The following is an 11,575-nucleotide window of genomic DNA, read 5'->3' as shown; positions in this document are numbered from 1 at the left end:
GCTTTTATCGGTTTATCATAAGCTAAGTACGAATTTTATTAAATTCACAATCTAAACAATATAATTTGTTCTTAAATAAAATATAAGTGTCATTGATCTGATTTATTTTTGTATTTTAGGAAAATGTTACGGTAAATAAACTTACAACACAAATGAACGCAGCCATAATAAGCCAATGAGAAACGGCCAACGCTGTGCCGGGTAATGTCATCTTCGGCAATATACGTGTATCGTGTATTTTTCCGGTCCTTGTCCTCATCATTCTGAGGAGCTTATACTTATAGCTTCACTTGAGCGTCGAAGACTTAGGCACGATTAACTTATAGTGAAAGTTCAAAATGTTAGGGTTAATTAAAATCGCCTTATTTTTAGGAGTAATTTATTTATGTAAAGCCGCCGAAGAAGATGTACTCGATCTTACAGATGCCGATTTCTCTAGCGCTATAGCTCAACATGATACCGCTCTCGTCATGTTTTATGCTCCATGGTAAGAATTTATATAAAACTATATTCTTATATCGTAGTAAATATAATTCAGCGGTCTAATTTAATTATATTTCATATAAGGTGCGGTCATTGTAAGCGCTTAAAACCCGAATACGCTGATGCGGCCGGCGTGCTAAAGAGCGATGATCCTCCAGTAACTCTAGCTAAAGTAGACTGTACAGAAGGCGGAAAGAGTACCTGTGAAAAGTTCTCTGTGTCAGGATATCCAACACTTAAAATTTTCAGAAATGGAGAGCTTTCACAGGACTACAATGGTCCCAGAGAATCTAGTAAGTGAATTATTAACTTAGTCACTGGAGTTCATTGAACTTCTAAGGTCAATGATCAAATATTTTATAGGAGTTATCTTCAGTAGGTGTCTTTTGAATCAGATATATAAACTTTCTCTATAGGCTTATAGAAATTCAAGTATATTTCCTTATAAAAATAAATACGATTAATATTTATATAGCATTTTTTTACTATTGCAGGGATTAATTTTTTTTATATTAATATTTGTTGCTACTATTAATATATAATAATAATATAAGTATAAAAATATAATAATAATAAAATGTGTTCCACAGATGGCATTGTCAAATACATGCGCGCTCAAGTGGGTCCAAGCTCCAGGGACCTGCTTACTGTTGAGAACTTTGAAAACATCCTCGCTAAAGATGAAGTTGTCATCGTCGGTTTCTTTGAAAAGGAGACAGATCTTAAGGGTGAATTCTTGAAAACAGCAGATAAGATGAGGGAAGAAATTATCTTTGCACACTCAACAGCAAAGGAAGTTCTTGAAAAGACTGGCTACAAGTAAGTTATATTTGAACTGTTTGATTTCTTAGTGCTAAAAATTCATTTGAAAAATATACACTGACATTTTTAAAACTATAGATAGTATAAATATATTAACTCATAATACTAACCAATTAACTCATAATACTAACTAGTTACTAAATTTAATTGAGTTATTGTGGATGATTTTGTGCACTTAAATTAAGCTAAAAAAAATAACTTACGTAATATGTAAGAATACATTTAAATGTTTAATGAATTGTAGCACTGACTTTCTCTAGCCTAAAATTTGTCATGGTGTCATGAAATAATTAACAACGACTTATCTAGAATATGAAATTAAACATTTTGATGTATAGTGATATGTTATCAGTATCAACATTAGATAGAATTAGCCAAAATATTATAAAACATCATCGAACCTTTTTGAACTATAAAAATAAATCCTCATAAATATTTTAATACTGGTTAAAAATATCAAACAGTATATAAAAAGTTGCAAGAATAAGTCCAATAAAAAAAAATAAAAAACAATATTAACTTTCCAATAAAATAGTTTTTCATATAGTATATCCATTTTATTAACTATAACAAAAGCTTTATTGATTTATTTAATTACAGCTTGTAATTTTAGTAAATTAGCTTTTTAGCTGTGTGACTGGTGACTTGATTCATTTATGTAATGTTTTCACAGGTGTAAAGTATCACTTAATTACAACATATGTATACTAAGTATACAATAGATGGTGCTATTAATATTCATTTCTATACAAACATAAATTTCTTTTCATTTTCGTTATTAAACACTTGTGTTCTTAACACAATGGTTGCTTCATTTTTTTTTATATATTTAAAATAATACTAATTTTTGTGAACTGATAAAATAATACATTACTCGTTAATGTTCTAGAATAATTGAGAGTTTTAACATTTATCTTCCTTAAAGTTTTTGCACATTTTCATAATAACATATAAAAACATATTATAGTGATATGCTATCAATGTTGACAACCACAGATTAAATTAAATTAGCCGAAATATAATTAACCATATATTAAGCAAGATTTAATAATAAAGCCTTAAAAAACAATGGATTTAATGTGGAGGTTATCAATTTGGGTGATAAGATGTATACAATTTATTTTGATTATTTTGATTTTCATAAGCAGGTATAGATTTCAGAAATAAATGATTAGGCATTTGTAGGCAAATATATACCTATATATTTTTTATGCTGTTGTCCTTCATTTTTGTTTTCATTATTATACATTAGAGAAATTTTCGAAGATTATTTTTTTATATGATAAAATAATGGGTATTATAAAAAAATTAAAATTTTGTAAGTTATCAATATATTTTTTTACTCTGAATGCACAAGGATTTGAAAGAATGCTTGAAACGGTAAAACGTCTTTTTATTAAACCTGCAATTTTCACAATCGACTTGTTTCCGAATGTATACATTCGGAAACACGTCGATTAAAATTGTATTACACGAATAGGCCAACATTGTTTTTGGTATTTTTATTGATTTTAATAATTACGGTGAATTTTACGTTTCGTGAATATTAAATTCAGTATGCCAATTTTTAACATTTTCTAGTATAAAGTATGTTTCGTAAAATATTTACGTCATAAAACGAGTATGCAAATGTTTATTTTATTATAACAAATATACACATACTTGTTTTATTTTATTCATATTAAAATTATCTACAAGTTTCGTGACTGACATTCTTGCTGTTAATGGTCTGGCGAAGTATTTAACTACCTATCACAGAAATAGTCAATAAGTGAAAAATGTTGTCACGTAATAAATTAAATTACAACGATTATGAGGTAAAATAAAAGGATAACCTTGCATGATAATACATTGCACCTGATAATAACAAAATTTAATAAATGATGTATTATTTTTATTCTCCAGGGACAACGTTGTTCTGTACCGTCCCAAACGCCTGCACAACAAATTCGAAAGTGACTTCGTCGAATACAAGGGCGAGCCGTCTCTGAAGGGCTTCATCAAAGCGAATTAGTAAGTAACATTTGTAATGAGTTTTACAAATTACAACCGTATGGAATATTATAATATGTATTATGTTTGCGTGAGGACGCATCGCTCGGAAATTACTCGACAGATTTTAATAAAATCTGTCATGTTGATAGCTTATATCCTGGACAATAGATAAGATTTATACGCTCCGGAAAACATTGGTTAAATAATATAACCCCAATGACTAGCGAGTTTAACAGTTTTAAGCGACGTTGCGAGTTGAGAGTACTGCTCGTTTTAAATGTTTGTGTTTTTTTGTTACAAATATTTAATTTTTTTTTTCAATAGGAACATATTATATAATTCAAGTTTGAAGATACTAATCTATTTTAGATATTTCGTAATATATCGTCGTAAAATATATTTATAATTTGTATGTGTTTGTTACTACAGCCATGGTTTGGTCGGCATTCGTCAAAAGGAGAACATCCAAGATTTCACAAACCCGCTTGTTGTAGCCTACTACGATGTCGATTACGTCAAGAACGCCAAGGGTACAAACTACTGGAGGAACCGTGTGCTTAAGGTATTTAAAATTGAAATTCAGTATAATGTATTTATTCAATACCATTCTACATATAAAAGTTTGGATTGTCGTTCCTATTGACGAAATTCATCGATTTTAATGTTAAAAAAATACTCAGATAAGACTAATGTAAGAATAAAGACAGCAAAAAAACATAATATTTCTTAAGTAAAATTCATAAAAAAAAAAATTGAATTGAAGGTCTTTACAGACAATAATACCGATGTCAGTGTATATGACTACATATTCATTATATTGTGTATAACAACAATGAGCCAATATAACCGACACTAGCGCAATACGTATTTAATGCAATGTTTCCTCCGCTAGCTCCACTTAACACTTTGACTTGAAGTAGTTTAAATTATAGATATGAACGCTAAAAATGATATCATCGTTATAAATAAATATAATAGGGTATTTTCGGTAGTGAAAAATATATTATTTAATTTGATAAAATTACATAATACATTTTGTATAATAAAATCACGTGACCTAAAACATTATCCGTCATATTTTGGCGTCAGATAGGCAAAAATTATCATTAATATCATCTGGTACTTATAATATACATAATGGATAAGCAACTTTTCTGGAGTTTTAATAGTATTTATACATTACACTCCAACGATAGCGATTGTAATTCATTATTTTCCCAAAAAACACCAAATATTTATAGCTGTTAAAGTTAAATGAGTACCGATCGTACATACACCACTGTTGTTTTTAACAATCTGACGTCATCAAAATGATTGACAGCGTTTTTGCGGGAATAAAAAAGGTTTTATATTTAATTTAATTTTACCACAAGAAAGCGTGTTTATTTTGCCGTAAAAAAATATATTTTTGAGGCCTTTATTAGGAAAATCAACATTTTGAAGTACTTTTTCAAACATAGTAGAATAATATTACATTATTGGTACCGATAGATAAGGGATGAAGATGCGGGTTCAAACCTGTTCAAGCAACACTGAATTTTCATGAGCCTTATTTTTGATCATAATTCATCTCGTCGGTGAATAAAAAGAGAGTGAACAGCGTAGGGACCGCGTGACGGCAAAATGTAAGTGGTCACCACTTCTCATAGACATTAATAGTTATACTGCCTCCCAAATCTTTTAAATCGAAATACAAATACCGAAATATTCTACCGCCGAATAGCGATACTAAGTATTGCTCATATCTCCTATCTGTATATCTACCGTTTAGTTCATATATCAACATGGTAGCGTGGTGGAACAAGTAACCTAGCCCAGAGACAGGTCATTTCCAGGCCGTTACTATATTAATATCTATATCTCAGGTTGCAAAGGAAATGACTGAAGTGACATTCGCAATCAGCGATAAGGATGACTTCATGCACGAGCTCAACGATTACGGCATCGACTTCGCGAAGGGCGATAAGCCCGTGGTAGCTGGCAAGGACAGCGATGGAAACAAATTTGTAATGAGTGCCGAATTCAGGTAATTCAAAAAATAAAAACTTTATATTTGAACTCAATATACTTTATTTTCCAGCTCTTGAACTCACTGCTATGCAATTGAACCTTAAATTTACTGGATGATTTTACTCTATTTGTATTGAAGGAGTAAAGATAAACATACATTAGATTTATATATTATAACAATAATAAGCTCTGCTATATTATTCATTATAACATTTTTATTGATATATCTTTATTTAACAAACAAGTTTTATTTCCAAATTTCCGTAAAACATAGTCGACCTTCAAACGCCATTTTTTCGCAAACCCACTTTAGACATCACAGATTATAGATCTCGCCCAAATAGTGTACTATATATGTATGTAGTGCTATATACTACTATAGTTGGAATATGATATGTTTGTTATAAGAATTATTAATAAAACAATTCTGCTTACTTTACCTGGCAGAGTTTAATATACCTTTAAAAACATCTTATATATTTTGTTGTTTTATTTTATATAGCATTGTAGACCTTATGGCCTTCGCTAAAGACCTCGTCGATGGCAAATTGGAGCCTTTCATCAAATCAGAACCTGTACCTGCTAGCAACGATGGTCCAGTTAAAGTAGCAGTTGGCAAAAACTTCAAAGAACTTGTTACCGACAGCGACAGAGATGCCCTTATCGAGTTTTACGCTCCCTGGTGTGGACATTGTCAGAAACTTGCTCCAGTGTGGGAGGAACTTGGTGTAAAGGTGAAGTATAAAATACTTATAATTTATTTATAATTAGACTGGAATCTTAAAACCCCATAAACAAAACAAATAACTAACCCAAATCATTTCTTACTTGAAGATACATATAAAAAATTGTATGACTTATATAGATACAGAAAGGTTTATACCTAAGCTTGTAATTACAACTATTTTTTGTTACAGTTGCAAGATGAACCTGTTGACATCATCAAAATTGATGCTACTGCCAATGATTGGCCCAAGTCTCTATATGATGTCTCTGGCTTCCCAACCATCTACTGGAAACCCAAGGACAGCTCTAAGAAACCTGTCCGATACAATGTAAGTTCTGCTTAAATCCTAAAAAAAAAAAATAACTAAGTATCATAAAACATAGCTTCGCCGCGTCTGTCTATGACGGATTTAACCAATTGACACAAAGGGTGATTCATAAGGTATAAACCAATTGGACTATATGTATTCTTTATTCTACCCGTGCGACATCGGACCCGGTACCTACAATTGCATAATATTTTAAAATGACCACTTTTATTTGCTTAAACAGTAAAATAAAGCATTAATTATATCAATGATCACAGGGAGGACGTGCTGTTGAAGACTTCATCAAATATGTAGCTGACAATGCATCCAATGAGCTCAAAGGCTGGGACAGAAAAGGAAACGTCAAGGACGAGTTGTAAAACTTATGTTGTGATGTAAACTTTCCATGAAAGATCTGTGAGTGTATGGAATGAGTGGTTGTTGTGTGCAAGATAATTTTCATTTACACAAGTTTGATTTAAATAAATAAGATTATTATGTAATAAGAGTAGTTTACAAGAAATGAAAAATGATCAAAATTCGTACGAGGACTAACTTTTATCATTCCAACTTTTATACGAGTGATTTTACCAATTATTTGGGATTTATCAATGAAAATTGGTCAGTAGTTGCACTTTTAATGGAACGATTATTTTATACATTTGTATGTCAACATACTTTCATACCTAGCTTTTCATAGATAAAGCCCCAATATTATTCGAAATACAGTAATTATACGCATTTCTTATTTGTCAGTGAAAATGAATATAAATTAGGAATATTTATAAAATTTGTTGTTTTATTTTGTGTTACATTAATTGTTTTTCCTGATAAAAACACCTTTTAAAATGAGTTTTATATTTATATATACACCACAACTCATTCACCAGATATATATCAGCTAGTCGTGCCTAATGATGATGTGCTGTAATTGATGATAAGATAAAGTTTGCATAGGTAGTAGCTATATTAATGTATCTAGCTCAAATGAATTTCAGAGTTCAAATTTTGTATGAATTGAAATTTTGAATTTGATTGAATTATGGGGATGATAATAAAATTAAATTAATCCGTTACTACATTTCACGTCAATTAAGGGTCAAAGTGATATTACGTCGTTGGCCGTCTGAAAACAATTTTTGACGCCTGTAGGCGACGATGACTATGCCATACCATACCATAAAAGTTATAAAGTTAAAAATAATAATTTTAAAAGTTAAAATAGAAGTTTATGTATATTTATATATATATATTTATATGTATATATATATATGTATATATATATATTAAACATAGCTCGTGGACAATTTAAAAAAATATATGGAATCATTGCTTAACATGATAATATAATAATATTTTTTTAATATATCATCTTAATTTGTGTTTCATATTAATTTATATTTCATATTAACCGATATATAATGGTATTGATGACAATGATAATTTTTAAATAGGTACTTATATAGTGTAGTTTTATTCCCAAAGAACAAGCATACTTTCGCGCTTGTCTTAAAAAAAATAAAGAAAAGATCGAAAGCTACCTAATTTAATATAGGAAGAGTAATCAAAGAAATTTTGTCACTCACGAAAGAGAGCCACTAATTTAAAGTCGAGTGGCGAGTTAGTGAATCAATCTATTCTGTGCCCCTAAAGATATTTATATTTGTGAACTGCCTTTTTCAATTAATGTCAATATCCAAGAAATTAAACACTGAAGATTTTTATTTTGTAATTCAACAGATAGCCTGGCCCTCATGGGCCAATTTATAATAAGTGATACTGTAAGAAATATTCATCACTAGTTGTCGCCCGCGGCTTCACTCGCTCGTTCGTTTTAGGGGTTGGTTGTCATGTGTTAGGCAAAAAAGTAGTCTATGTCTTTCCTTAGAGTTCAAGTTTGCTTCATACCAAATTTCATCAAATACATTGCTGTGGTAATGAAAGAGCGCCAGACAGACAGACAAACCGTTATTTTCACATTTATAATATTAGTATAGATTTCTCATAGCACCCATGCACTACCAAACTCGGGAAATAAAATGTTATTCCCTTTGTGCCTCAAATTAAACTGGCTCACTCATCCCCCAAAATGGAACACAATCCATACTTCCATACTAATATTATAAATGCGAAAGTAACTCTGTCTGTCTGTCTGTCTCGCTTTCACGCCAAAACTACTGGACCGATTTAAATGAAATTTGGTACACAAATAGTCTAGAGCATGAGAAAGGACATTACTTTTTATTTGGAAAAAAGTAATGTAAAAGGGTTGAAAAGGGGGATGAACGGTTGTAAGTTCTTGAAAGTATTGCCATTTTTAGAACTAGAAGCATAAAACTTACATTTTAGTCTGTACACTTATAAACTAACATATCATGTCACCCACTAGAGAGCGAATTTTAGAAATTATGAAATATGGGTTGAAAGTTTGTATGGAAGTTCGTCATTTTTAAGTTAAAATCATGAAACTTTATTTTTGGGCTACAGATTAAAATTGAGTTGATTCGCATTTAAGCGTTTTTGTATATTTTACGCCTAAGGAGAGAAATTGGGTAGACATTTCGTATATAGGATAGTCTGGAAGTTCGTCATTTTTGAAGTTAGAAGCATGAATATTTTTTTTTTGTGCCACTGATTAAAAATGTGTTGATACGCATTTAAGCGTTTCTGGATATTTTAAGTCTAAGGTCTGAAATACACACCAATGTGGTATACAAAGAGGTCTTACATTAACTATTAAATAAGTTAATTTGTAAATATATTGATATTGTACACGAGCGAAGCCACGGGTAATAGCTAGTATGTTATAATTAATCATAAGTATTGCCCTTTGGCTGTAGAATGTCTGGCTTGCATAAAACCCTACCACGAAGCAAATGCATGATGCATTTTTAATAACAATTATGTTCACTGTTGAGCTAAAACATTGTAAAGAATAAATTCTATGTTAAAGTTGAGTGGAAATATTTAAGAAAAAGTGGAATCCTCGTGTTCAATCCACTGACTATATTTAAATAAAAGAAAAACAAATTCTACATATGTTATATATTTTCCTCTTTCCATCTTTCTATCCACTCCACAATTGTATTAACATTGGAATGCAACTGATCTTCAGTGCTGTTTTGTAGTTCTTGCACAATCTCTGGTTTGTATGATGACTGTGCTTCTTCCAGCAAAGTCTCAAATATTTCACATTGTATATTATCTTCTAATTTTTTACCAGTGTAACCTCTGAAAACAAAAATATTTTTAAACAAATCTAATAATTAATGTTTTATTTATATTTTTATTTTTGTTCTCTAACTAATAGACAAGTCTACAATAATTAATAACTAGACAATCATTGACAGCAAAGTAAAAAATCTAAATAATTAAACTGACTTAAAACTGAGGCCTTAATGATGATAAATTTAAAATCTTTGACCAAGTATTAGCTGTTATTAGTTATGTACTTACGGCACTTTACAGTTAAACTACTAACCTGTACTTTTATAAATACAAAACTTTGTAATCATGCTGAACTTATTATATTAAAATGCACACTTCAGGCATGTTGGCACATTTAATTGATTAATGTAGCAGGTAATCTTTTATTAATAGTACAACATCTATTCTCTATAGTAGATAGGATAGTCATAACTAACTCACAGTTGTACTGATACTTACCTAGCAGATAATCTATCATACAATGAAGTGTTATTTGTTCTTATGACAAATACTCCATCAAACCATCTCTCAGGGAAGAACTCGCAGCCATGATAGTCAACAATATTACCTCCTTTTGCCATCATACCCTCCATTATGTCTAACAGCTAACAACAAAATTATAAAATATTTACATTTGTAATAATATGTATAGGCACTTAAAAGTATGTAATTAAATATAGTATTCTTTTTTTGTCAAAAATATTTTTATAATTGTTTTTATTTATAATTAAGGATATAATGTTTTTTTATATAATTATTTACCTTATCTTCATTCAGAAATGGACATTGGTAATCTGGATCATACTCATCTAAACAATTGTGCTCTTCAGCAAGCTTAGATACTTCTCTCCATGAAAACTTTGTTCTCTCTGAGAGTAGACGAGAAATTGTAGACTTGCCAACACCCGGTGTACCTGGACATCACATCACCACATCACATTTTATTATTACAATATAACATAATAATTTTGATTGAAATATAAATAATATTATTACTAACCAGTAATCAATATATTAGGTTGAATCCTTCGTATTGCTTCCATTTTTAAGTCTACAAAGAATTACTAATAATAAACAGTAAACACATGGCAGAGTGGCATTTCTCAAACACTTGTCAATGTCAATTTGTCGCTTATATTTTGATAAGAAGTGATAAAATTTTCAATTTTAAAGTGTTATTCAATCGTAAAATCGATTACACTCATTGATTAATTGCTTTGATTTTTGAAATAAGCAGTACTTAATCGTTTACGTACTACCCGTACGTACTTAATATTATATTAAAGCTAATTTGTTACTGCAAAAAAATATTTTGATAGGATAGGGTTATAGCTAATAACGATACAAAATAATTACATACTTAAAATAATAAATTATATATAAAGTTATTTTTGTTTTACGTTAGTAATAATATATCTTAAATTATGTTTATAAATATAACGTAACCGAGCAATAAATCGTGAATTGAATTTCGAATATTATATCTGAATCGATACTTTAATCATCGATACAAAAGTCATCACTAATTTATTTTGAGGTTAGAATTTGAAAATGAAAATAAAAATTCACAATTATAAAAAGTATTTATTAAAATCTGATAAATGATATAAAATATGAAGATATATAGACCGCGGGGAATATCTAAAGGTCAGATTGCACTGGTAACTGTTTTGGGCGTCTTTAGTGGCGTTTATATTTGGAGACCATTATTTGATGAACTTATTCCAAGGAAGAAAAAGGAAATTAAGAGCGACCCTGAAAAACCTTTAAGCCAATAAAATGAGTATGTTAAGGACCTGGGTTGCTTCGTCCAGCCCAATCGTTAAAATGTTAATGGCTATATCAATAACCTCAATGTTGGCTGTAGGACACAAATTGTATTTAGCACCTTATCTTAGGAAACAGAGACATCTTCAAGCAGAAGACTGGGCTAATACAATAATAGAACAGGAAGAAAATATGAAAAATACAGCAGGAGTAAATCATTAGTTTCTTAATGCTTATTTAAAAAAAGTTAAATTACT

The 11,575-nt window shown here is 29.9% G+C and overlaps 2 protein-coding genes across 2 annotated transcripts; one reads left to right on the top strand and one right to left on the bottom strand.

Annotated features, from left to right (window-relative positions):
• The first annotated feature begins 217 nt into the window (after positions 1-217).
• On the top strand, positions 218-7,117 carry LOC125065352 (protein disulfide-isomerase A3). Its single transcript, XM_047672915.1, has 9 exons — positions 218-487; positions 568-776; positions 1,074-1,302; positions 3,211-3,318; positions 3,730-3,862; positions 5,166-5,326; positions 5,813-6,044; positions 6,228-6,365; positions 6,623-7,117. Exons 1-9 carry the CDS (start codon positions 339-341, stop codon positions 6,722-6,724), a joined length of 1,461 nt encoding a protein of 486 aa, XP_047528871.1. The 5' UTR covers positions 218-338; the 3' UTR covers positions 6,725-7,117.
• A 2,257-nt stretch (positions 7,118-9,374) lies between these two features.
• Positions 9,375-10,759, bottom strand: LOC125065207 (adenylate kinase isoenzyme 6 homolog). The gene is made up of 4 exons (XM_047672712.1): positions 10,552-10,759; positions 10,314-10,465; positions 10,011-10,156; positions 9,375-9,575 (listed from the first exon to the last, which is right to left on the bottom strand). The coding sequence occupies exons 1-4, from the start codon at positions 10,592-10,594 to the stop codon at positions 9,386-9,388; spliced, it is 531 nt and encodes a 176-aa protein (XP_047528668.1). The 5' UTR covers positions 10,595-10,759; the 3' UTR covers positions 9,375-9,385.
• Positions 10,760-11,575: the final 816 nt, after the last annotated feature.

The sequence above is a fragment of the Vanessa atalanta genome, chromosome 1, assembly GCF_905147765.1.
Source record: "Vanessa atalanta chromosome 1, ilVanAtal1.2, whole genome shotgun sequence".
NCBI classification, from domain to species: Eukaryota; Metazoa; Arthropoda; class Insecta; order Lepidoptera; family Nymphalidae; genus Vanessa; species Vanessa atalanta.
The sequence above is the reverse complement of the archived record's forward strand: the minus strand, read 5'-3'. Positions and strand labels throughout refer to the sequence as shown.